Raw genomic sequence first — 25909 nt, 5'->3', positions numbered from 1 at the left:
CGCCTCCACACCAGACCCACCGAATGACCCTCCTGGGTGGTTCTGGCTTTCCAGGTGGTTTGACCAGGTGGTTTGATAGAGGTTTGACAGGTTTGACGACCAGTGCTGGGAAGCAACCTTAGCCTGATTTGAATTCCTTATTGGTGTGAACGCTTAACTTTTAGGAACAGGTATCTTATTGATTGACTGATTGAGATGGAGTCTCGCTCTTTTGCCAGGCTGGAGTGCAGTGGTGCAATCTTGGCTCACTGTACCCTCCGCTTTCTGGGTTCAAGCGATTCTCCTGCCTTAGCCTCCTGAGTAGCTGGGACTCCAGGTGGCCGCCATCACACCCAGCTCATTTTTGTGTTTTTAGTAGAGATGGTGTTCACCATATTGACCAGGCTGTTCTCGAACTCCTGACCCTGTGAGCTGCCCGCCTCAGCCTCCCAAAATTCTGGGATTACAGGAGTGAGCCACCGCGCCATATCTTTATCGCAAAGAAAACCCAATCAATTGGGGGAGCTACCTACACTTTCAAAAGGACTTGACTTAATTTAAATTTAAAAAGGGGGTGGAGGGCAGGTGCAGTGGCTGATGCCTGTAATCCCAACATTTGGGAGGCCCAGGCGGGAGGGTCGCTTGAGTCCAGGAGTTCGAGACTGAGCGCAGTGAGCTGAGATCCTGCCACTACACTGCAGCCTGGCGACAGTGAGACCCCTGTCGCGACACAAAAACCAAAAAGGGGAAGGAAAGCAGTAACAAGCACAGGTCTCTTCAGCACGTGGGTGGCGGCACCCGCCTCCAGGCGCCAGTGCCCTCCGACTCCCTTCCTCCCCCTCGGCCACCTGGGCGTCCCCAGCCCTGCAGCGCTGACAGCAGCGGGGAGGCTCCCCGCCCCAGCAGAGGGCTCCGCGAGAGCTGCCCCGGCGGTGAGGGCCGCGCAGACGTTGGGGCCCATGATTTGAAGGCTGTTCATAGGCACCCAGAGACAGCGTCCCCATTCTGGGCGCACTGGATTTGACGTTCCAGGACTCACGCCTGGAAAACCCCCTAGGCCCAGTGGCTCGCAGACCGGGACTCCGCCTCGGGTCCCCGAGGGCGCGGCGGGGCGCCGCAAGACGCCCAACAAGTGCGCGTTGTGTCCCCACGCCCCCCGACCCGGGCGGAGTCGAGAGCCTGGGCGCCCGCAGGCCGGGGAGAGGGGGTGGGACGGTGCCCGGGGCAGGGCTAGGTGGCGGTCGCCGTCCTCCCGGGCGGGGCGGGCCGCCTCGACACCGCCCTCCCCAGCGGCCAATGGAGGCCGAGGTCCCGTTCGGGGATTGGAGCGGGCGCGGGGGGTCAGCCAGCTCCCAGGGCCGGGGTCCGGGCCGGGGGCGGGGTCCGGCGAGGCGGGCGCAGTCCGCGCAGTTATAAGGCGGGGAGCTCCCTGCGCCGCGGGTCGGGAGGCGCACGCTTGCTCGTACGGCGGCCGCGGCGGCGGGGCGGGGCCGGAGCAGCGGGCGGCGGCGGAGACGGCACCCAGGAGCGCGCCTCGCTTCCTCGGGGTCTCGCTCGGATCTCGGTCACCGCCTGGGTGGACCTCCAGGACTCGCGCGTGCAGCATGGGTGGAGTCGGAGAGCCTGGACCGCGGGAGGGACCCGCGCAGCCGGGGGCGCCGCTGCCCATCTTCTGCTGGGAGCAGATCCGCGCGCACGACCAGCCTGGCGACAAGTGGCTGGTCATCGAGCGCCGCGTCTACGACATCAGCCGCTGGGAACAGCGGCACCCGGGGGGCAGCCGCCTCATCGGCCACCACGGCGCTGAGGACGCTACGGTAAGCAAGCCGTAGGGAAGCCACCCACCGGCGGGTGGAGCCTGGAGCTCGGTCGTGGGCGCGATGTTCCCCTCCACCTGTGGGGCCTTAGCATCCTCCCTCCCTTCGCTGACCTTTGACCTCCACGCCGGGACCCAGAGTTGGGATGGATGAGCCAGGGTCAAATATGGGGTACGGAGGCCACTTCCCAGCGTGGAGGACCCATCGCTGTCCACGGAGCAGGTCTTCGGGGGAGGAGAGGGCCTCAGAGGTGGGTGTGTCATACTGCAGAGCCTGCCCGAGGCGACGGGCTGCCCTGTTGCTCCCAGGTTCCTGTTTCAGTCTGAGTCTCCATTGCTGGGTGCTTGCTGAGGGCTAGCAGTGGGGCAGGGCAGGGTCCCCAGGGGCTGCTAAGGCTATGCCGTTAGAGCCTGGGGGCTGGGCCGGCCTGAGGTCTGTGGCTTTCCCAAGAGCTGCTGTAAAGGGCTAAGGGACAGTGAGTCACCTCTCCCGGCTAGCAGCTGCACGTGGGAGGGCTTTGCCAGCCAGGAGAGGTGGGCCTCTCCTGGAAACACAGTCACCCCAGGAACAGGCTGGCCCCTGGGGACCCCAATTTCCCATTCCCAGCCCCTGTCTAGACAGGGAGGGAATGTAGTCTGGCCCCTGGGGACTGTCTGGCTGGGGTCCAGTGGTGGAGCAGCCACACCAGCCCCTTTTCCTCAGTCCCCCCACCCTGCCTTGGAGAACAAGAGTTGGGGCCACAATGCCCTGTCCTTGACCCTCCAAATTTCTAAGTTGCCACACTGGGTACCAGGAAGGTCTTCAAGACCTGAGGACATGAATCCTGAGTGCTGCCCTCAGGTCTTGAAGAATTCAGTGCTGTGAGCAGCAGAGGAGATTCTGTCCTGTCCCAGGACTGTCACTCTTGCCAGGGCCACCTGCTCTCTGCTGATGGCCATCTCCCACATGTTAGACAATCTTCACTGGATTCTTTGAGGAAGAAAGCTCCTCTTTTCCCTTCCCATCCCAGGAAGCTGAGGAGTGAGGATAAGAATCCTCCTGAAATTCTAAAAATAAAAGAGAAACTCTTGTTTGTGGCTGCTCAAGGGCCAGGCACTGGCCCGAGGGGAGAACGCAGCCGTAGGTTGAAGCAGCCGGGGGCAGTATCTCAGTGTGCAGTGTTTGCACGGCTGGGTGAGTGTGGGTGTGTGTGCCTGCCTTTCTGACAGGGCATGGTGAGATAAGGGGCACAGCCTCTCCCCCTTAGCCTGGCTGAGCCCTGGCCTCCCTTCAAGGGGTCTTGCAGATGCCTGCCCTGATCTTTTTTAAAAATGTATTTATTTAATTTATTATTTATTATTTTTATTTGTTTAGAAATAGAAACATGGTCTCTCTTTGTTGCTCGGGCTGGTCTCAGAATCCTGGGTTCAAGCATTCCTCCTGCGTCAGCCTCCCAAGGTTCTGCGATTGCAGGCATGAGCCACCACACCCAGCCTGCTCTGATCTTTATGGATATAGAAAGCTTTCCTCCTCCACTCCCCACACCCCCCACACACTCCAGCCCAAGATGGAGTCTCGCCCTGTCACCCAGGCTGGAGTACAGTGACGCCATCTCGGCTCACTGCAACCTCTGCCTCCCAGGTTCAAGCAATTCTCCTGCCTCAGCCTCTCGAGTAGCTGGGATTATAGGTACATGCCACCATGCCCAGCTTTGTGTTTTTAGTAGAGATGGGGTTGCACCATTTTGGCCAGGCTTGTCTCGAACTCCTGACCTCATGATCCCCCCACCTTGGTCTTCCAAAGTGCTGGGATTACAGGCGTGACCAACCATGCCCAGCCGGGAAACAGAAAGCTTTTATTTCATCACTCTTCCTGCTTGGTGCCAGGCCTATGCTGGGGTTTCCCCCAAGTGGAATTCTTGACTGAACATTTAGAGCTTGGGATGCTGAGACCTCCATCACACAGTTTTCTCATTGATTTGTAGCTAATATGATCTGTTTTAAAAACATCTGTCTGCACCCTGGGGCAGGGTCCCAGCTCTGCTATTGGAGGCACTAAGTGACCTTGAAGCAGGCATATCACTCCTCTGTGCCTCAGTTTGCTAATCTGTAAAGTGTGGAGGGCTGGGGCAGATGGTGAGCCGGCTGAGGGCAGGCCTGTGTCTTCTCAAGCCCATGGCCCAGGCCTGCCAGGTAGTAGTTTGTGTTAAGTAAATGCTGCTGGTCCCTAAGTATGAGTGTGTCCTGCTCACTGCAGCATAGAGTGGGACAGCCCTGCATGACTGCCCCTTTGCTGGGTGACCTTATCTGATTACGGCCCCATCTGTAGTAGGAAGGAGCCACTTTAGGCTGTCTTTTAGCTCCCTCAAGGCCCCACACCCTGGACCAGAGTTGCAAGAAACACCTGGTCCATTTAGGCCAAAGGGGCTGTGAGGTTGCTGGGGTGGAGCCATCCATCTTTGTCCATGATGAACCCACAGGGCAGACCAGGGGTTGGGCCAGCTTCATGTCCGGTGTAGTTGAGCCCAGACCCCAGCCATCTCATCCCAGGCGGTGGCCTCAGGTGGAGGTGGGCCAGCCAGTTGCCAGGGCTGGGTTCTGGCCACCACCTCTCACCAGTCCCGGTTGCCCATCAGCTGTTCTCATGTCCAGGCAGTGAAGCCTTCCTGCCAGGAAATTCCCAGAGTTTCTGTGCCATGAAGTCAGCCTGTAGCCATCCTAGGACACAAAGCCGGGTGCCTGGGGAGAATGCTCTGGGCAGTTGGCCAGGTTTGTCTAAGAGTCATAGGCAGCCTGATACTAACAGAGCCAGCCAGGGAGGGATGAGGCCCAGCCGCTGCTGGCCATAATATATGAGTGCCATGTGCTAAGCACCTACTATGTGCCAGGTTTTGAATTCAGTGCTTGATTTATTGAAACTCTCTTTTTAATTCTCAAGGTGTCCCTATGAGGCAGGCACCATTTACTGTTATTGCCACTTGACAGATGAGAAAACAGAGGCTCAGAAAGGCAAAGTGACTTGAAATTCAGTGATCGGTGTGTGGTTTGAATCCAGTCATGTTCTTAAGCACATGCTATGCTGCCGTCTTGCCTGTTTATTCCCATCACTCATTCATTCTTCAATGATTACTCATTCAGTCCATCAGTGAGCACTGTCTCTATGTCATGCACGGTTCTCACCTCTGAAGATGTGGCTGTGAGCAAAACTTCTGTACCAAGTGAGTTCCCAGCAGAGGGATCAGCTGATGGGACTGTGTGTCCTGTGTTTCAGTAATACAGTGTAGTTGCCGCAGAGAGCAGTGGGGAGAGGGTCTGGCAGCGAGGTCTAGAGGTGGCTGGGCTGGTTCATGCTGTATGTTTGTGTCCTTGGAAGGACTTTGGCTTCATTCTAAAGAGGATGGGGAGCCCCAGAGAGCAGAGCAACCTGATGGACATTTGAAAGGATCCTTAATGGAGAGAGTGAAGGCAGAGCCTCCTAGAAGAGTAGAGGGTAAGAGAAAGGAGGATGGGGACCTGCCTTCCCCAGGGGAGGCCACTCAGAAGAGGCAGAGTGTGGCCAGGGCAGAGAGCAAGAGAGGCTGTGGGCACAGGCACACTGGTCCAGTGTGAGCCACTAGATTTAGCTTTCTGTAGTCTTTAGAGAAAGAGCCAGCTTGGCCTCACTGATCTTGGACACATCCTTTCACTTCTGGGTCTCAGTTTCCCCATTAGTGTGATGAGGATAAGAATGCTTTTGTACTGGGCACACTGTGAGGATGGTGCTGGACATTGGGGTGCCTGGTTACCATGGGCAACAAAGCTCTATTCATAGGTATGGTGAGCGCATTGCCCACAGCTCCTCAGGGTGGATGAGGGTGGACGAGTTTCCCAGCAGCCCTGGTGCCCTTTGGGCTGAAGCCCTAACAGCTGTGGGAAAATCCAACTTCCAGCAGACCCTCTGAGCCCTCTGCCTTAGCACCTTCCTTTTGAGTGGTTCTCTAAGCCTGGTCTGGGCTGGCCAGTGCTGCACCAGAGGTTGAATCATAGTAATTGCAGCCAACAGTTGTTGACTATGCACTGTTCTGAGGGGTTTAGATGTGGTAACTGAATTCACCTAACAACTTTGTGAGGTGAGTCCTGTTGTTAGCCTATTTTGCAGATGAGGAGACTGAGTTTAAAACTGTAGTGTAATGGAACCTTCTTGGGACCCTTGAAGAGTGGGGCCTTCATACTTGGGCCACAAGGGTGGGGTTTGTGTCTGGGTGGAAGCTGGGGAGGGGCAGATCTGAGCCCACCAGAGAGGGGCGGTGGCTCTGGAGCCACTCTGCTCCCTCCTACCACACTGATTGCCTTGAAAGTCCCCAAATGGCCAGACACCATGGCTTACACCTGTAATCCCAGCACTTTGGGAGGCCGAGGCAGGCGGATCACGAAGTCAGGAGATCGAGACCATCTTGGCTAACATGGTGAAACCCCATCTCTACTGAAAATACAAAAAATTAGCCAGGCGTGGTGGTGGGTGCCTGAAATCCCAGCTACTCGGGAGACAGAGACAGGAGAATCCCTTGAACCCAAGAGGCGGCGGTTGCAGTGAGCCGAGATTGCACCACTGCACTCCAGCCTGTTGAGAAAGTCCCCCTAATGGCCACTCCCATGAAATGTGATGGCTCTGGGCCCCCTAACAGCATTTTCTGCAAGGCCACTGCCCACCCAGGTCCCTTCCCCAGAGGGGCTGCAGGGCCCTGTCCCTTCCCTGTGGGAGGAATCAGGATTGTCTGGTTGCATCAGCAGGATATTGCCCCTGGGCGTCCCTCCCCCTTTCTTCCTGCGGGTTTCTGATGAAACAAGTGGGATCCAGTAGCAAAGCCAGAGGTCAGTGGTGGAGAGAGGACCAGGGGCCAGAGGCTGTAGCTGCCTTGGGGCTGTCGTGGCCTCAGTGACACCTGTGAGGCCAAGATGCTGGCTGCAGGAGCCCTCATATGTATGCCCACCCTTCACCAGGACATTAAGGGGGACAGGGGTGGCTTCTTGGGGGTGTCTGCCCTCGACTTGGGTTCTGCTACACAGGCCAAATTTAGATGTGCCATGTTTAGAGTTGTGTGTCTTTTGGATCTCTTTGGGCCTCAGTTTCCTCATCTGTAAAATGGATACTGATAGTGCTTCCCCACTGGCCTTCTCTGAGGGGCGCCAGGGAGAGAATGAGATGGAGCATGGTGTGCTGGGCATGCTCCTGCTCTACTGCCTACCTGGGAGAGGATAGAAGCAGGAATGTCATGGGGTGTCCTTTGAGGTATAGCCCTGTCACCCCAACCTCCTGCAAAGGCATGAGGAGGCAGCGAGGACAGACCCCGACCACCTGAGCCCCCAGCAGCCCTGCCACACTCCCTGCTCCCTCCTCCTCCTTCCTGACTGATCTAGAACATTCTCGATTCTTTCAGAAGGCTCCTGGTTCCTCCTCTCAGCCTCAGGCTTGGCCAGGACTTAACAGGCAGGCAGAAAAGCAGCATTTCCACTCTCTTCCCCTACACCTGCAGGCTCCTCCTACAGGCACTTACCTCTAAGTGGACTCTCAGGAGAAGGCGCATCAGGGCTGCCAGGCTCAGATAAGAGCTGGGCTGTGGAGCTCTTGCCAGCTACCAGGCCCCTTCTAAGTGCTTTACTGCCACTGACTCCATCCTCTCGGCAGCCTTGTGAGATGCACATTTGTGGTTCTGATGAGAAAATACTGATGAGAGAGGGGTGCATTCTCATCTGGGTCTCCCTGGCTCCTGGGTAGCAGCTCAGATTCCATCCTGGGCAGGCTGGCTCTAGGCCACCTCCCCTGACCAGCTGCTGTGTGGACTTCATGGTGGGGCTGGGGCAAGGCATGGGCTTTTATGGCCAACTGAGCCACTCTAGGCTTCCAGGGACCAAGGCCAGGCTGAGGTGTCTCTGTATCCTGAGGGATACATCATGGAAGACAGGCCTGGGTTCGAATCCCAGCTCTGCCACTATTAACTGTGACCTGGTCGGGCACCTTGGCTCACCCCTGTAATCCCAGCACTTTGAGAGGCTGAGGCAGGCAAATCATGAGGTGAGGAATTCTAGAGCAGCCTGGCAAACATGGTGTAACCCCATCTCTACTAAAAATATAAAAATTAGCTGGGTGTGGTGGCACATGCCTGTAATCCCAGCTACTGGGGAGGCTGAGGCAGGAGAATTGCTTGAACCTGGGAGGTGGAGGTTGCAGAGAGCCGAGATCATGCCTCTGCACTCCAGCCTGAGCGACAGTCAGACTCCGTCTCAAAAACCAACTAACGAAACAAACAAAAAACTGTGACCTGGCAGGTATCCCTTCCCGCTGAGCCTTCATTTCCTCACCAGCAAAATGGTTCGTGCCCCTGCCTTGCGGGCGGTGGAGGGTCGGCTCTCACCCACTTGTTCATACCTGCTGTTGAGCAGCTGCTCCCTGCCCACCTCTCAGGAGGCCGCTGTGCACAGGGCCTGTCGCTGCCTCCAGGAGCTTGTGCTCGGGGGTGCTGTTTTGATTCCACTGCTTCCACCCAGCTCTGCTCAGGTACCCTGTGAGAGACCTCGAGTGCTGCTTTCCAGTCGCTTGGGTGTGGGTGGGGGAGGGCCACAGGGCTTGGCGCACAGACCCCTGGGTGGACGTTTCTGGGCGCGCTTAGGGTGGGTGAGAGTGGGGCCTCCCGAGGTTCCTGAGACTCCACTGATGAGGCCCAAGAACCACCCTCCTGCTCCCGCAGTCCAGGCTTCCAGCAGCCAGACCCTTGGCTTCTTGAGATAGTGACTGGCCTCGTGGCAAGGACCCGCACCCCACCTGGGAGACCAGCTGCCTCCGCTCTGGTCCAGGAGTGGACACAAGCACCAGTTTTGGGTTTTGTTTTTAAGCTCCGGGTACATGCGCAGGACGGGCAGGTTTGTTACATGGGTATACATGTGCCATGGTGGTTTGTTGTACCCATCAACCCGTCATCTAGGTTTTAAGCTCCGCTGGCATTAAGTATTTGTCCTAATGCTCTCCCTCCCCTTACCCCTCACCCCCCAACAGGGTGTGTGATGTTCCCCTCCCTGTGTTCACATGTTCTCATCGTTCAGCTCCCACTTATGAGTGAGAGCAGACCTGGGTTCTGATCTAACCTCAGTCAAACTGAACTGTGTGACCTTGAAGAAATAGCTTAACCTCTCTGAGTCTTAGCTTCTGCCTGGCCACCAGGTCCTTAAGGAGAGGCCCAGAGAGGACTGGGTCACATGACCTCAGCCAGAGTTCCAGAAAAGGCTGTTTGCTGGTCTATCAGGTTTCGGCCTGAGCACCCTGCCCTGCTGGTGCTCCCTGGCAGCATGAGAAGCACAGCTCCCGGAGTGCCCACCCAGCCCCAAGAGCCCAGCCTGCTTCCCAGGGAACTGCCACAGCCCCACCTGCCCCTTCCCCGGCTGGAGCCCTGTCCATGGTTCTGGGGTTCTCTGACACAGCCCTGAGGGGCTCACACTTTCCCTTTTCCTCGAAAAGGGTAGACCTGACTTGAAGACCTTTGGGTGGGCTTGGCTCTGTCCTCTCCTGTCAGTGCCTCGACAGGCCTGGCCCAGGTGAATCAGGACCAATGGGAAAGGAGTCGAGGAGACCAATCTGCACCCAAGATCCTCAGCTCAAAGAGGTGGCCCCAGAACTGACACAGGGTAAAAGAGGGAAGGGTTGGGAGGGAGGAGATTCTGGGGCCGCAGCCACAGCTTGCGTGTTGTGCCAGGTGCGTCTGTGCATGCCTGGTGGGTCTTTGCGTACTGTGTGTGCAAGGCTGTGTTTGGCTGAGTGTTCTTGTGGGCTGTGATCGTGGGCATGTTTCTGAGCGTCTGAGTGATGCCTGCTGAGGTGTGTGATACCTGCTGAGTGATGCCTGCTGAGGTGTGTCTGCATGTGTGTGTGTGTGTGTCTGGGGAGTTTCAAAGGAGAGAGAGGGAACTGGCATCACACTGGCTCAGCCTTAAAAAGGGAGGAGGACATCGGCCGGGTGCAGTGGCTCATGCCTGTAATCCCAGCACTTTGGGAGGCTTAGGTGGATGGATCACAAAGTCAAGAGTTCAAGACCACCCTGGCCAGGATGGTGAAACCCCATCTTTACTAAAAATACAAAAATTAGCCAGGTGAGGTGGCAGGCACCTGTAATCCCAGCTCCTTGGGAGGCTGAGCCAGGAAAATTGCTTGACCCTGTGGGGTGGAGGTTGTAGTGAGCCGAGATCGAGCCATTACACTCCAGCCTGGGCGACAGAGTGAGACTGTGTCTGAAAAAAAAAGGACATCCTGATGTGCTGCCACCTGGCGCTGCAACCTGGATGAACCTTGAGGACAGTGGGCTGAGTGACAAGCCAGAAGCAAAGGGACAAAATGTAACTTCTCCCAGATGAGGTTCCTGGAGGAGGAGGTTTGTGCAGACAGAGGTGGCATGGTGGCATGGTGGCACGGTGGTTGCTGGGGGCAGGGGAAGAAGGGAATGGAGAATTTGTATTTAATGGGGACAGAGTTTCAGTTGGGGAAGATGACAAGGTTCTGGAGCTGGATGGTAGCGATGGTTGGACAACACTGAATGTACTTAATACCACTGAGCTGCACACTTAAAAACGCCTAACATGGTAAATTTCATGTATATTTTACTACAATTTTTTAAAAAATTGGCTGGGCGAGGTGGCTCATCCCAGCACTTTGGGAGGCTGAGGTGAGATGATGGCTTGAGCTCAGGAGATTGAGGCCAGTCTGGGCAACGTGGTGAAACTCCGACTCTACAAAATATGCAAAAATTAGCCCAGTGTGGTGGCTCATGCCTGTAATCCCACCCCCTCAGTAGGCTAAGGCATGAGAATCTCCTGAACCTGGAGGGGGGAGGTTGCAGTGAGCCGAGATCGCGCCACTGCACCCCAGTCTGGGCGACAGAGTGAGACTCTGTCTCAAAAAAATAATAAATAAATACATTTAAGAACTGGAGACCAGGTGTGGCTCATGCCTGTAATCCCAACACTTTGGGAGGCTGAGGTGGGAGGATCGCTTGAGGTCAGGCGTTTGAGACCTGCCGAAGCAACATAGTGAGATCCTGACTCTACAAAAAAGTTCAAAAGTTAATGAGACATGGTGGCTTATGCCTGTAGTCCCAGCTGCCGTGGAGGTTGAGATGGGAGGATCACTTACGACCAGGATTTCAAGGCTGCAGTGAGCCATGATTAAGCCACTGCCCTCCAGCTTGGTGACAGAGCGAGGCCCTGTCTCAAAAACATTTTTAAGTGTTTTTTTGGGTTGGGCATGGTGGCTCATTCCTGTCATTCCAGTACCTTGGGAGGCTGAGTGGGGTGGATCGCTTGAGTTTAAGACCAGGAGCGTAAGACCAGGAGTTTAAGTCCAGCGGGGCAACGTGGTAAACAAACTCCATCTCTACCAAAAAAAAAAAAAAAAAAAAAAAATTAGCCGGGCGTGGTGGCGCACACCTGTACTGACAACTCCAGGCGAGGCTAAGATGGGAGGATCACCTGAACCCCAGAGGTTGAGGCTGCAGTGGGCAGTGATTGCGCCACTGCACTCCAGCCTGGGTGACACAGCAAGACCCTGTCTCCAAAAAAAGGTATTTTTTAAGAGTTAATGCTCAGCATTCCAGACCCAGAAAGACCCTGAAGTCTTGTTGCCTTGGTTTGCCTGGGAGTTTGAGGCTGACCTTGGGTAACATAGTAAGACTCCATCTCTGAAAAAAGAAAACAAGTCACCCAGTGTTGACTCAGTAGAGCCCCACCAGTCTTCCCTCCTGGCTCCCCTGTCGACACCTAACTCTGCAGGCAGCCGGGGGCCCAGACAACTTCCTGGGGATCCCCAGTCTTCCCTCTGCCGCTTTATCTCCCAATTTTGCTGCCCCTCCTTCAAGATTCATCTCAAAGAGGTGAGGTCTGCACTTACACAGTCCCCTCCTCTGTCGTGATGGAGCCAAGCCAGCCTGGGTTATTCTAGAAGGGGCACACCCTACCAGCTCCCCAGTCCCCAGGCCGCTCTGGGCCTGTAAGAGCAGGCAGGGGGACCCCTAGTAGACCAAGTAGGTGTTACCTCTTAGTGGGTGCTGGAGGGGCCTGAAGTGCTTTTTGCCCCAGGGTTGCAGGAGAATGTCCTGGCAGTGACTTCAGGGACCGCTGGCTGTCACTTCTGGTTTTTTTTTTTTTTTTTTTGAGACGGAGTTTCCCTCTTGTTACCCAGGCTGGAGTGCAATGGCGCGATCTGGGCTCACCGCAACCTCTGCCTCCTGGGTTCAGGCAATTCTCCTGCCTCAGCCTCCTGAGTAGCTGGGATTACAGGCACACGCCACCGTGCCCAGCTAATTTTTTGTAGTTTTTAGTAGAGACGGGGTTTCACCATGTTGACCAGGATGGTCTCGATCCGCCGACCTCGTGATCCACCCGCCTCAGCCTCCCAAAGTGCTGGGACTACAGGCTTGAGCCACCGCACCCAGCCGTCACTTCTGTTTTAAGGTACACCAGCTGGTAGGCTCATTAGCAAGAGGACAATAGGAGGCCCCTGTCCTCGGTCAGCTTTCTTCAAAGGTGTTTCCTTTAGCATCTGGGAGGCCTCTCAGTCACCTTCTCCAGACCCATGGGGACACCACCACCCAGCCCCTGCTCCTACAGTTCAGGCTAGCCCATTCTGAGACCCTCTGAAAGTAAAAAAAAAAATCAGTCGACGAGTTGTGAACAATTAATGAGCTGATTGCAATACCAAGACCGTGGGCAGATCCGGAAGCTAAGTGAGCCTCTGTGTGAAGTTCAAGTTTACTTTACTTCTGGGGCCACTTCCTGGCTGCTCTCTCCCTGGGTTTATCTTTCTGAGCTCTCGCCCTCCTTCTTTCCTCCTTCTTCCTTCTGCATTGTACTCCACCCCAACTCCAGCTATTACAGAGAATTGCAAGAATATTAGATTATTCATTTCATTTACTTTTTTTTTCTTTTTTGTAAAAATAGAGACAAGGGCAGCTGGGTGGGGTGGCTCATACCTGTAATCCCAGCACTTTGGGAGGCTGAGGCAGGTGGATTACTGAGGTCAGGAGTTCGAGACCAGCCAGACCAACATGGAGAAATCCTGTCTCTACTTAAAATACAAAATTAGCTGGGGGTGGTGGCGCATGCCTGTTTTCCCAGCTACTCGGGAGGCTGCGGCAGGAGAATCACTTAAACCCGGGGGATGGAGGTTGCAGTAAGCTGAGATCATGCCTTTGCACTCTAGCCTGGGCAATAAGAGTGAAACTCTGTCTTTAAAAAAAAAAATAGAGACAAGGTCTCACTATGTGGCCCAGGCTGGTCTTGAACTCCTGGCCTCAAGCAACCCTTGTGCCTCGGCCTCCACAAAATGCTGGGATTACACACATGAGCCACAGTGCCTGGCCCACTTTATTTACTTAGGAAAAAAAAGCCAGGCGCGGTGGCTCACGCCTATAATCCCAGCACTTTGGGAGGTCGAGGCGGGTGGATCACAAGGTCCAGAGATCGAGACCATCCTGGTCAACATGGTGAAACCCCGTCTCTACTAAAAATACAAAAAATTAGCTGGGCATGGTAGTGTGTGCCTGTAATCCCAGCTACTCAGGAGGCTGAGGCAGGAGAATTGCCTGAACCGAGGAGGCGGAGGTTGCGGTGAGCCAGGATTGTGCCATTGCACTCCAGCCTGGGTAACAAGAGCAAAACTCTGTCTCAAAAAAAAAAAAAAAAAAAAAAATTAGGCCAGGCCTGGTGGCTCACACCTGTAATGCTAGCACTTTTGGAGGCCAGGGTGGGCGGATTACCTGAGGTCAAGAGTTGGAGACTAACCTGGTCAACATGACAAAACCCTGTCTCTACTAAAAACACAAAAATTAGCCAGGTGTGGTGGCACGTGCCTGTAATCCCAGCCACTCAGATGAGTAGATAATCACTGAGACAAGATAATCGCTTGAACCCAGGAGACGGAGTTTGCAGTGAGCTGAGATTGTGTTACTACACTCCAACCTGGGCAATAGAGCAAGACTCTGTCTCAAAACAAAAAAATTATAATTCTGCTCCTGCTTCTTGCTTTGTAAGTCAAATGGGTTTAAATGTTCAAGTGTCTTCCTCACAAACCCCAAAGAACTCAATGTGTGTGGCACTGACTGATCTGCCCCCACCCTGAGACCCAGTGGTCCTCAGTTATAAGTTTTCCCACCTACCCTTCACCCGCTGCTTATGTTTGTAAAAACGGGATAAATCAAATGTTTGTGACCCAGATTTTATTCTACATGCAGTGGAAACATGTATGACTTACAGAAAGCTTTTTGGAAAAGCAAAACCTGTTTTTGTGGTTCAAGAAATGGCTGGGCATGGTGGCTCATGCCTGTAATCCCAGCACTTCATGAGGTGGAGGCAGGTGGATCCCAAGGTCAGGAGTTTGAGACCAACCTGACCTTCAAGATGGTGAAACATCATCTCTACTAAAAGTACAAAAATTAGTCAGGTGTGGTAGCAGGTACCTGTAATCCCAGTTACTTGGGAGGCTGAGGCAGAGAACTGCTTGAACCTGGAAGGCAGAGGTTGCAGTGAGCCAAAATCACACTACTGCACTCTAGCCTAGGCAATAGAGCAAGAGTATGTCTCAAAAACAAAAGCAAAAAACTTTGGGACCCTTATAAGTCAGGCAGTGTCTTTATTGGGCTGGGCACAGTGGCTCACACCTGTAATCCCAGCACTTTGGGAGGCTGAGGCAGATGGATCATGAGGTCAAGAGATTGAGACCATCCTGGACAACATGGTGAAACCCCATCTCTAAAAATACAATAATTGGCTGGGTGTGGTGGCGCAAGCCTGTAGACCCAGCTAACTCAGGAGGCTGAGGCAGGAGAATTGCTTGAACCAGGGAGTTGGAGGTTACAGTGAGCCTAGATCATGCCACTGCACTCCAGCCTGGGCAACAGAGTGAGACTCCATCTCGGGTGGGGAGGGGGAAGAAATCAGTCTTCCAGGGAGGTCTTTATGTAAATCCAGAGCTGTAGACGTTTGACCGTGTTCAGAGAAGGGCCCTTGTGCTGGGTGAAGTGAATGGGGCACAGCAGGTGATGGGTGAAAAGCAGGACAACCTGGGGCCCTGAGAGGACCAGGGAGGGCTCATGGGCAAGGTGGACCCACTCGGTCCCATGCCTTTGACTGTTCATCAGCCGACTGACTTTCTGTCTGTCTGTGTCTGCTCTGCCCATCCATCCATAGTTCTTCCACCTGTCTCTGCTGGCTGCTACTGTGCTACTCAGCTGTGTCTGTCTGTCCGTCCGCCTGACTGTCTGCTCTCCTTCAGGATGCCTTCCGTGTCTTCCATCAAGATCTCAATTTTGTGCGCAAGTTCCTGCAGCCCCTGCTGATTGGAGAGCTGGCCCCGGAGGAACCCAGCCAGGATGGACCCCTGAATGTGAGCAGGGCCCTGGGGGAGGCTCGGCCCCTGAGGAAGCGGGATGGCTGGAGGGCTGAGAGGGAGACATCGAGACGTGGCCTGGAGCAGCTCCATGGGCATTTGCCCAAGGGGATGCAGGGCCAGGGCTGGCCTGCCCTCCCCTCCCAGGGGGCAGGAAGTTGGAAGTGAAGCTATAGGGTTGCCCTGAGAAGCCCGGGACTCCAGGTCTGGTTCAGCCCAGGCAAGTTCCTTCCCGGTTGTGGTTCAGCATCCTCATCTACCAGGAGGGTTTTGATGAGCTGATTTCTCTCCTGACTGCAGCCTCTTACCCACCCCATACCTTTTGGGAGGGAGAGGAGGCTTCACCAGCAGCCAGTGTCCTGGGCTGGATGTTCTTGTCCCTTCATTCCCCTTTGCACACACCCCTTGGGCCTGGTGCTGGGAGGAGTGGCTGGGGCTCCAGGAGAATGGGGGTGGGGAAGAATTGCTTCCCTGGCTGACCGGCTCCTCCGCTATGGCAGGTACAGCTGGTCGAGGACTTCCGAGCTCTGCACCAGGCAGCTGAGGACATGAAGCTGTTTGATGCCAGTCCCACCTTCTTTGCTTTCCTGCTGGGCCACATCCTGGCCATGGAGGTGCTGGCCTGGCTCCTCATCTACCTCCTGGGTCCTGGCTGGGTGCCCAGCACCCTGGCCGCCTTCATCCTGGCCATCTCCCAGGTGACCCCAGCTCTGTGTTGCAGCCGCCCTAACTGCCCAATAGACATAGGCCCCAGTGCACCTGGGCATTGGGAACATATTTGCTAAATGAATGAATGGGCCTTGAATGGATGAATGGGCGAATAAACGGATGAATGACTGAACAGCCTGAAGTCCTATCAGGTGTGTGTGTGGGTCAAGCTGCATTCCAGTTGATCCAAGAAGTCCCTTATTTAACAAATCCTGCTAAGTGCAGTGGCACGTGCCTGTGGTCCCAGCTACTCAGGAGGCTGGGGCTGAGGCTGGAGGATTGCTTGAGCCCAGGAGTTCTGGGCTATAATGAGCTATGCCAATTGGGTGTCGGCACTAAGTTCGGCATCAATATGGTGACCTCCTGGGAGCAGGGAACCACCAGGAGAGCGAGTGTGCCAGTGACGATGCGTGGGTGCGGGGGTTAAGGAATGGAAGGAGGGGTGAACCGGCCCAGGTAGGAAACACAGCAGGTCAAAACTCCTGTGCTGATCAGTAGTGGGATCGCGCCTGTGAATAGCCACTGCACTCCAGCCTGGGCAACATAGTGAGACCCTGTCTCTTAAAAAAAAAAAAATCCTGATCAAGCACAGGGCCATGGAGACATAGGCTGCTGCCCTGCAGCTTCATGACACAAGCCCCTTCACCTCCCTGGGACTCAGTTCTCATCTGTAAAAAGAGGACGCTGGCCCACAAGGGTGTTGAAATGGAGCATTCGCGCAGGGGTACCTGGCAAGCTGAAAGAGTTTGCTGGGGCTCCGTCCTTCCCAACAGCTTCTGACCCTGCCTGTGTCCCCAGGCTCAGTCCTGGTGTCTGCAGCATGACCTGGGCCACGCCTCCGTCTTCAAGAAATCCCGGTGGAACCACGTGGCCCAGAAGTTCGTGATGGGGCAGCTAAAGGTGAGGGTGGGGTGGGTGGGCAGGTGGGTGCTGAGCTGGGGGAGAGGCACTGGGTCTACCCAAGTGTGTGGGCACAGAGTGGGAGGCACAGCTTGCCCCTGAGAGCCCTCTCTTACCCCACAGGGCTTCTCCGCCCACTGGTGGAACTTCCGTCACTTCCAGCACCATGCCAAGCCCAACATCTTCCACAAAGACCCAGACGTGACGGTGGCACCGTTCTTCCTCCTGGGGGAGTCATCCATTGAGGTGGGTGGGGAGGGATGTGGACACCCTCTGGCTGGGCCTGCAGCTCAGGGGAACTAATGCAATGAGTCCCCACTCTGCCCCTGATCTAGCCCCTGACAGCCTCTGATCTAGCCCCTGACCTAGCCCCTGACCTAGCCCCTGACCTAGCCCCTGATCTAGCCCCTGATGTAGCCCCTGATCTAACCCCTGACCTAGCCCCTGACCTAGCCCCTGATCTAACCCCTGACCTAGCCCCTGACCTAGCCCCTGACCTAGCCCCTGATGTAGCCCCTGATCTAACCCCTGACCTAGCCCCTGACCTAGCCCCTGATCTAACCCCTGACCTAGCCCCTGATCTAGCCCCTGATGTAGCCCCTGATCTAACCCCTGACCTAGCCCCTGACCTAGCCCCTGACCTAGCCCCTGATCTAGCCCCTGACCTAGCCCCTGACCTAGCCCCTGATCTAACCCCTGACCTAGCCCCTGACCTAGCCCATGACCTAGCCCCTGATCTAGCCCCTGATGTAGCCCCTGACCTAGCCCTTGACCTAGCCCCTGACCTAGCCCCTGATCTAGCCCCTGACGTAGCCCCTGATGTAGCCCCTGATCTAGCCCCTGATCTAGCCCCTGATGTAGCCCCTGACCTAGCCCCTGATCTAGCCCCTGACCTAGCCCCTGACCTAGCCCCTGATCTAACCCTTGACCTAGCCCTTGATTTATTTCCTGATCTCGCCTTCACTCTAGCTGGGCTGAGCCCCACTCCCGTGTCTTTCCTTCCCACCTCCCAACCTGCTGGGGACAACCAACCTGGTTGCTAGAATATAGAGTTGCCTTTGACCCTTGGCCCCAGCCAGCCCTGTGACCTTGCCTGGGAGAAGGAGGTGGCCTGGAGAGCTGCTGTCTCCAGCCACTGCCTGTCTCCACAGTACGGCAAGAAGAAACGCAGGTACCTACCCTACAACCACCAGCACCTGTACTTCTTCCTGAGTGAGTGTCCATCTGTCCTCCTGGGGTGGGGGTGTGCCTGGGCCTGCACTGTCCTCCCTGCTGTCCTGGACCACTCCCAGCCACCTCCGCTTCCTTGTCATGGCACCCACCCAGCCTCTGCAGCCTGTACATACTGTCCCAGCACCGTTACCTTCCCCAGCTGTTTGTCCTGCCTGGGACACCTCACAGGCCGTCACAGCCCCTCTGGGTGCTTCCTCAAGCCCCACGTAGAATTTCTTCCTGCCCTCACACTAGAGCCGTCTGGGGCTCTAGACACTTTGGGCCATTGTTGGGGTGGACAGAGCAAGTACTCAAGGCTGGCTCTGACCTGTGGCAGAAGGGAGGCAGGAGGTTGTGGGGTGAGGGCAGCCTGGGGAGGCTTGGACACAGGGTCGGGGCAATGTGGGGTCATCCCAGATGGATGTGACCAGCACCACCAGATGGATGTGACCAGAACTGGGTGCAGGAGGTCCCAGGAGCGTTCCTGGGGTAACAACCCCTCACTCTGCTGCCTACCTGCCTCGGCAACCCGGCCCCGCTCCTGAGTACACTCATGCCCCTTCTTGCAGTTGGCCCACCGATGCTCATCCTGGTGAACTTTGAAGTGGAAAATCTGGCATACATGCTGGTGTGCATGCAGTGGGCGGTGAGTGGGGTTGCCCAGAACCCTGGGCATCCGGCTGCTGTGGCAGGAGGTAGTGTCTTAGGGGACAGTACCTGCCCATGAGGGCACACTGGGTGCACATGTGTGTGCTGCAGGTGGTTTGCATGTGTGTGTGCAGCAGGAGAGCGAGTGTGCCAGTGACTGTGTGTGCATGCGGGGGTTGAGGGATGGAAGGTGTGGGGGTCTCTCTCGGTGAGGGTGTCCTCTTGGGAGGAATTGCTGAGCCACCTCTGCCAGGCCTCTGTGTCCCTGGTAGGACCTTCTCCAACACCCCCCACATGACACCTTCATCTCTAAGGTCAGCCCTGTGAGCTGGCAAGGCAAGGACCCTGTTCCTTTACTCAACTGAGAAAACCAGAGCGGGTGGTGGCCTGTCCTGGGCTCTGAGGCAAATCAGGCAGAAGGGTTGGAACCTGAGGTCCCCCTCCCACCTGCCAGGCCTCCAGACCCCCGGGTGCCTGGTGATCCCTCGGTGTCGCCTCTGCCCTCCTCTGCAGGACTTGCTCTGGGCCGCCAGCTTCTATGCCCGCTTCTTCTTATCCTACCTCCCCTTCTACGGCGTCCCTGGGGTGCTGCTCTTCTTTGTTGCTGTCAGGTATGGCAGGGAGTGGTGAGGTCACACACAGGTGACAGGTGACTCCACTGCACCCCCACCAGAGCCTCCCTTTCCCCGTCTGCAGAATGGGCCCGGGGTTACTGCCTCCCTGGCTCGCTGGCGGAATCACATAAACACAAGCGTGAGAGGAGCCCAGGGTCAGCAGGTTTAGGGAGCATGGCGTGACTTGTAAGTGGTCCCATGGGTGTCCTCCTTTGAGAGCAGGGCTGCTCTGGGCTCAGCCTCACAGTGGACGCTGCTCCATTCAGGTTCTCTAAACACTGACAAGGGGGCGATTACCACAATCCTATTGTACAGATAAGGAAGCCGAGGCCACCCAGGGACAGCCGCCCTCCAGCATCCACTCAGGGAGCCTAAGTGGTGAGCTGGACCTAGGGCAGTGCCCAAGCCTCCTCCACAGGGTCCTGGAGAGCCACTGGTTTGTGTGGATCACACAGATAAACCACATCCCCAAGGAGATCGGCCATGAGAAGCACCGGGACTGGGTCAGCTCTCAGGTGGGCAGCAGTAGGGGGGCTGGGTGGGGCCCATCCTGGGTGGGGCGGGGAGGATCCCAGCTAGGAGCCAGCTGGCAAAGGAGGGATGAGGCCCTGGTGGGGCTGCCAGGTGGGGGACAGTGCTGTGAGATCAGGGATCTGTGACGGCTCCTCACCTGTGCCCCACTGGCTTCCGGTAGCTGGTAGCCACCTGCAACGTGGAGCCCTCACTTTTCATCGACTGGTTCAGCGGGCACCTCGACTTCCAGATCGAGCACCAGTGAGTGTGGGTGCTGGGGGCCTGTGGGAAGTGGGGAGTGGGTCGTGGGAGGAGACCAGTGGGCAGGGCCTCTCGCTGGAAACCTCCCAGTTCAGGTGCCAGCACACGCTCCCCACCCCCAGCCTCTTTCCCAGGATGCCGAGACACAACTACAGCCGGGTGGCCCCGCTGGTCAAGTCGCTGTGTGCCAAGCACGGCCTTAGCTATGAGGTGAAGCCCTTCCTTACTGCGCTGGTGGACATTGTCAGGTGAGGCTGCAGCCCGAACCCTTGGCTCTTGTCCAGGTCAGCCTCCTTCTGGCCCCCTGGGGCCTCTGAGCCTTATGGGCCCCTTCCTAAGAGCTGCCATTCAGGCCTTTCTGTCCTCATCCCATGCCCTTCCCTGCTTCCCCAGCCTTCATGCACACAGCAAGAATTTCTGGAGCACCTACCGCAGACTCCGCTGTCCCACAAACCCAGCGGTGCCTGCGGTGAGCAGGTCTATGCAAACCTACCCCCGAAGGCTGAAGGAAAGAAGCTGAAAGATCCACTTTCTCAGAAACACTCAATAGGGACTTATGAACAGAAGCCATGTCTCAGAGCTGGGAGCAGTGGCTCATGCTTCTAATCCTAGCACTTGGGGAGGCTGAGGCAGGCGGATCAGTTGAGGTCAGGAGTTCGCGACCAGCCTGGGCAACAAGGTGAAACCCCATTTCTACTAAAATAATACAAAAAACTAGCCGAGTGTGGCGACGTGCACCTGTAGTCCCAGCTACTTGGGAGGCTGAGGCAAGAGAATTGATTGAACCTGGGAGGCAGAGGTTGCAGTGAGCTGAGATTGCACCGCTGCATTCCAGACTGGGAGACAGAGCGAGACTCGGTCTCAAAAAACGAAAAAAAATGCAGCCCCTGCCTGGTCACCCACTCCCCTCACCTCTTCCCACCCTGAGGGGCTTTTTATTGTTTGCCAAATCACATCTCCCATTTTCTATAATTTACTTGTTATTTTAACTGCTTGCTATTTGCTCAGCTCTAAGAAGGCAAGAAGCTCCCTGGAGCCTGTTTTGATCTCCAACTGTGGGAACACAGCCTGTTGGATGGCAAGGGCAATGCATCTTCAAGCAAAACTGTCTGATAACTGATGCTTGACCCTAAATGCCAAGCTCATGGCACAGAGAACCCCCTCTTGTAGACGTTTCTCAATCTCCAGTGGTCGTCAGGTTCATGAGGACCACCTGCATGACGTTCACCCTGCAAGCTTGCTATACAGAGGGTACTTTTTAGAGGGCGTGTGAGGGGGTCTGCCATCACTTGGCCACCTGAGACATGATTTTTTTGTTTGTTTGTTTTTGAGACTGTCTTGCTCTGCCGCCCAGGCTGGACTGCAGTGGCGGGATCTCAGCTCACTGCAACCTCTGTCTCGAGGATTCAAGTGATTCCCCTGCTTCAGCCTCCCAAGTAGCTGGGATTATAGGCACCCGCCACCACACCCAGCTAATTTTTTAGTTTTGTTTTTGTTTTTTAAGTAGCAACAAAGTTTCACCATGTTGGCCTGGCTGGTCTCGATCTCCTGACCTCCTGATCCTCCCACCTCGGCCTCCCAAAGTGCTAGGATTACAGGCATGAGCCACCACATCCAGCTGGGGCTGCATTTTTAGTAAGGTGGTAGGATGGGCAGTATTGACAGGCTGGCACGTGAGCAGGGACAGGGAGGAGGGGAGAGGCCTTGCCCTGGGGACATCTGGTGAAGAGCGTTCAGGCAGAGGGCGCTTGACCCTGAATGCCAAGCTCATGGCATAGATAACTGAGGCAGGCATGCAGGGGCTCAGAGGAGGGACACACCCAGCTTGCATCTTGAAGAGCTGCCCCTACTGGGAATGACTGGCGGGCAGGAGTTGAAGTGGAAAGAGTAGAGTGGAGGCCACTCAGCCCTGTGGCCACCTTGGAGATGGGGAACAGAGGCCAGATTCTAGGTCTCACACCTCTGCGCCTTAGCACATGCTGTTCCCCTTACTTGGATGCCCTTCCTTCCTGTGCTGGTGTTCAGATGCCCACTTCTCCTCCATGACCCCTCCCAGCCTGATGCTCTGAGCCCCTGGCATTTGGCACAGCCCCTTTAGAGCACCTGGCACGGGGTTTCCTAGCGAGTTGTTGATGTTTCTGGCTCCTCTTCTCAATATTGGGACCAACATTGGGTAGGCAGGTTCTGTCTCTGGGTTGCAGTGCCCAGCAGGAGGAGGCAGTGGAGAACTGGGTGCAGGAGGGACAGCTCCCCCGAGGCTCATGCCTGAACTTGGCCTTGGCTACTGTCCAACTCCCCTACCCCACACTGCTCACCTGGTCTAGATTCCACTCCAGAGAATGAGCACTCAGCTGTTCTCACAACCCAGCCTCCGGGTCCCGCATCACTGCCTGCCCCCAGGGAAAGGAACCCACAGGGATGGGATATTTCCACTGACACTTACCATGGGAGATATAGGGTGTTAGCATCTTGAAACTGAGCTCCTAACATCCACACCAACCTCCCAGGTCCCTGAAGAAGTCTGGTGACATCTGGCTGGACACCTACCTCCATCAGTGAAGGCAGCACCCCCTGGGGCAGAGAAGGGCTCAGGGCACCAGCAGCCAAGCCAGCCCCTGGCAGGATCAACACCCCTGCCCCTCCACTGGCGAGCCTGGGAGTGCCCTGCCTGCCCTCCTGGTACTGTTATCTTCCCCTCGGCCCCCTCACATGTGTGTTCATCAGCCCTAGGCCTTGGCTGTGGGCCTAATGGGACGGGGTAGAGGGAAGGTGAGCATAGCACATTTTCCTAGAGCAAGAATCAGGGGAAAGCTGTTATTTTTAATATTAAAATGCATCCAGATGTATTATGGAGTGGAGTGGTGAATTTGAATGAGTTTTGAAGCTGGCATCTGCCCAGATACCCCATCAGCATTCAGGCTCTCGGCCCTCAGTGTGTGTGTTGTTGGGGCAGGGGCAGGGAAGGCTAAGGAGCTCCCTTCAGCTCTAGATGCCCATGGATGCCTGGACTCAGGCCTGCCCCAGGGCCTATTCACTTCCTGTGTATGCTGGACTTCAAGTCACTTGACCCTTCTGCATGATGGGATGAGCAGGACCCAGGCCTGGGGGCCGTGTCTGTAGACACCTCTGGACACAGGTTGGGGAAGATGGTTGTGGCTCTGGACCTGCACTGGCCTCCCACAGTCCTCTACAATGGGGGTGTCAAAGTGCCCCACGCAGTGGGCCACCTGCTGATCTCAGCACCACAACTGGCATCACACCAGCGGTGGTGGTGCAGCCTTTGCCCAATGTCCCAAGAAGGCAATGTCGATCTCTCTGAAGCCCACCTGTAGTTACTGCAGTGAAGAAGCTGGACCCCGAGATGTGGCCATTCCTGTCCCCGAGTCCCTGGAGTCAGGTCTTGGGCTCGTCTGGCGATGGCTGGACTGTGCCTGTGTGTTTTGGACAGTTCCGTGGAGGGCTTTGAGATGCTTCTCGGGGCGCCTAGAACTGGGAAGAAGATCTGGCTGGACTCAGTCCCCAGCACCCACACACCCCAGCAGCTCCAAGCCGAGTGAGGGTTTCATCTGATGGTCGGCAGCTTGAAAAATCAAGCTGAGTGAGGATGTCTATGAGGCCTTTCTGGAGTGGGAGCCCGGGTCGCCCCACCAGCTGCAGGGATTGCCCCCCGACTTTGTCTGGGCTTCCATTGGTCTGGACTGGGTTGTCTGGGAGATGGAAAAGGTGCAAATTCTGCCAGTTCCTGTTCAGCCCTTCCCAGGACCATCCTCCATGGGATGGAGCTGGAGGGAAACGTGTGCTGCCTCATCAACCCGCCCCCACTCCACACACACACAAGCTGGCCCTGAGTGTGGCTGCCCATGAACGTCTTCTCTTCCAAGACAGCTAGAAAGCTCCCCTCAGTGCTCAAGTTGATCACCATAGTCTCGCACCTGCTTCCTCTGCGGGGCACATTCCCATAAGCTCTTGCCGCTCTTCCAAGGGGCTCCCCTTCTAGGACGTTCTCTTGGACCCACAGGGCTCCTCCTCTGCCCTGCCCAGCCTGTGGCCAGGGTCTCCATGACAGCACCTGAAACACTGACCTCATTAGCTGCTGGAGGCTGGTGGCAGCTCAGAGCTGGCCCAGGAGACCTTGGTATGCATTTTCTGAGGATGACAGACAGACAGATGGGATGTCTGGGTCCTGCTTCCTTCACCCTGACTTCTGAGGCAGGGGAGCACTGGGGGAGGCCCTCCTTGGCTCACATCATCTCCCAGTCCCAGAAGCAAACACCCCAAAGCTCCCCATGGCCTCCCAGCCCAGGGTAGTGCCAGCAGAGACCTCCTGGCAGATGGGGGAAGCAGAGGGTGGCAGCCCCTTCAACTTGGTTGTAAGTGAGGTACCTGCGCTCCTCCAGGTGTCACCCAGCCCCACCCTGATCCACTCAAATCAGACAGACTTGGGGGTGGGGTGGGGGTAAGTCCTGTCTCTGCCAGGACGCAGGCTGTGTGACCTTGGGGGAAGTTCCTTGAACCCTCTGAGCAGTAGCACCTAGGGTGATGGAAGAAAGGCTCTTGGCAAAGGGCGGAGCAGCAGGCACAGAAGTTTATTCACAACTTTTATGCACATAACCCAATGCCCCGGGGTTACCATTTGCTCTCACCTGGGACAAGTTCTTTGCCTTCTCTGAGCCTCAGTTTTCAACCGAGGGTAAGACTGGATGCTCCTTGAAAGGTACTTCCTGCCTCAAAGGCATGCCCAGGGTATGGCTTGCATTCAGGGTTTCTGCACAGGCTGTTCCCTCTGTGGGGACCCCCTTCCTGTCCCACCTGTTTAAATCCTGCTCGCTCCTGGTGCCACGCAGGCACCCTGAGCCAGGGCAGGCTCTGAATGGCATTCCCTCCATCCCTGGCCTGGCAGGGTTCCATCCATACCCTGTTAGGGATTGCCGCGCGCTGGCTCCAAGGAGCTTGCCAGGGAGATGCTAACACCGAGGACCCACGACAGCAGAGCCTGCAGCGCCACCCAGGGGCGCCCGGAGCATCTGTGCCAGTGTGGGGCGGGGCGTGCTCCTTGCTGCCACTGGTGGTGGCCAAGGGCAGTTACCTGGTAACTTGCTTCGCAGACCCCTGGGAGGTCCCGCCCTCAGCTGCCACTCCTAGGTCTCTCCGACCACCTGGGATCCATCACTATTGGGGAAATCTTTGCTTTGTCCCAATGTACCCCATGCTAGAGCCCCTGGAACAGGTCACCCTCTCAGTCCTGAGCTGAGCTCCCCCTTCTCCATCTGTTGGTCTCTTCGTCTCAGAACAAAGGCTTAGGGCACAGAGACCATGTTTGCGAAAAGAAAGAGGCTTTGGTGAAACCTCTGAAAAACCATGTTCTTTTTTTTTTTTTTTTTTTTTTTCTGAGATGCAGTCTTCTGCTGTCACCCAGCCTGGAGTGCAGTGGTGACATCTTGGCTCTCTGCAACCTCTGCCTCCCAGTTCATTTCAAGCGATTCTCCTGCCTCAGCCTCCCGAGTAGCTGGGACTGCAGATGTGCGCCACCACACCTGGCTAATTTTTTGTATTGTTAGTAGAGATGGGATTTCACCATGTTGGCCAGGCTGGTCTGGAACTCTTGACCTCATGATCCGCCCACCTCAGCCTCTCAAAGTGCTGGGATTATAGGCATGAGCCACCTCACCTGGCCAGTGTTCCTTTTTTATTGTCTGCACAAAAGACTTGGGCCCAGAGGAAAAACAGCTCCCGAGGGAAGCCGAAACCACAGCGTTGCTTTGTTCCTTCAGTCACCAACATTTGCTGCTATGGGTCTCCCAGCCCAGGCAGATGTTGGAAGTGATGATGCTCAGGAGCCAGCCCCTGCCTGGCATGTGGGGAGTGGCTGGGAGGGGC

The 25909-nt window shown here is 56.0% G+C and overlaps 1 protein-coding gene and 1 long non-coding RNA gene across 3 annotated transcripts; one reads left to right on the top strand and one right to left on the bottom strand.

Annotated features, from left to right (window-relative positions):
• The first annotated feature begins 1417 nt into the window (after positions 1 to 1417).
• On the top strand, positions 1418 to 22878 carry FADS3 (fatty acid desaturase 3). 2 transcript variants are annotated; one of them, XM_002755415.7, is made up of 12 exons: positions 1418 to 1796; positions 15063 to 15173; positions 15677 to 15874; positions 16683 to 16784; positions 16908 to 17030; positions 17936 to 17996; positions 18566 to 18642; positions 19158 to 19255; positions 19677 to 19773; positions 19953 to 20032; positions 20155 to 20280; positions 22540 to 22878. In XM_002755415.7, exons 1-12 carry the CDS (start codon positions 1584 to 1586, stop codon positions 22589 to 22591), a joined length of 1338 nt encoding a protein of 445 aa, XP_002755461.1. In that variant the 5' UTR covers positions 1418 to 1583; the 3' UTR covers positions 22592 to 22878. The 2 variants fall into 2 exon arrangements, with proteins under 2 accessions (XP_002755461.1, XP_035118828.1); XM_035262937.3 differs by lacking the exon at positions 1418 to 1796 and adding an exon at positions 1828 to 2046.
• On the bottom strand, positions 16640 to 25890 carry LOC118145515 (uncharacterized). The gene is made up of 12 exons (XR_013523458.1): positions 25701 to 25890; positions 24676 to 25201; positions 24416 to 24563; positions 23965 to 24178; positions 23359 to 23521; positions 22476 to 22603; positions 19929 to 20053; positions 19007 to 19248; positions 18513 to 18679; positions 18148 to 18324; positions 16901 to 17009; positions 16640 to 16778 (listed from the first exon to the last, which is right to left on the bottom strand). It is a non-coding gene; the product is annotated as an uncharacterized LOC118145515 (long non-coding RNA).
• Positions 25891 to 25909: the final 19 nt, after the last annotated feature.

Source organism: Callithrix jacchus, chromosome 10 (assembly GCF_049354715.1).
Source record: "Callithrix jacchus isolate 240 chromosome 10, calJac240_pri, whole genome shotgun sequence".
Classification (NCBI taxonomy): Eukaryota; Metazoa; Chordata; class Mammalia; order Primates; family Cebidae; genus Callithrix; species Callithrix jacchus.
This window is presented reverse-complemented; position numbering and strand designations above follow the sequence as displayed.

What these genes read in the sequence shown, in the direction of transcription:
- FADS3 (XM_002755415.7), top strand. Translation starts at nt 1,584, where the DNA reads ATGGGTGGAGTCGGAGAGCCTGGACCGCGGGAGGGACCCGCGCAGCCG. An exon ending in TCATCCTGGCCATCTCCCAG is followed by an intron (nt 15,875 to 16,682) that starts GTGACCCCAGCT and finishes CTGTGTCCCCAG; the next exon opens with GCTCAGTCCTGGTGTCTGCA. An exon ending in CTCTTCTTTGTTGCTGTCAG is followed by an intron (nt 19,256 to 19,676) that starts GTATGGCAGGGA and finishes CCTCCTCCACAG; the next exon opens with GGTCCTGGAGAGCCACTGGT.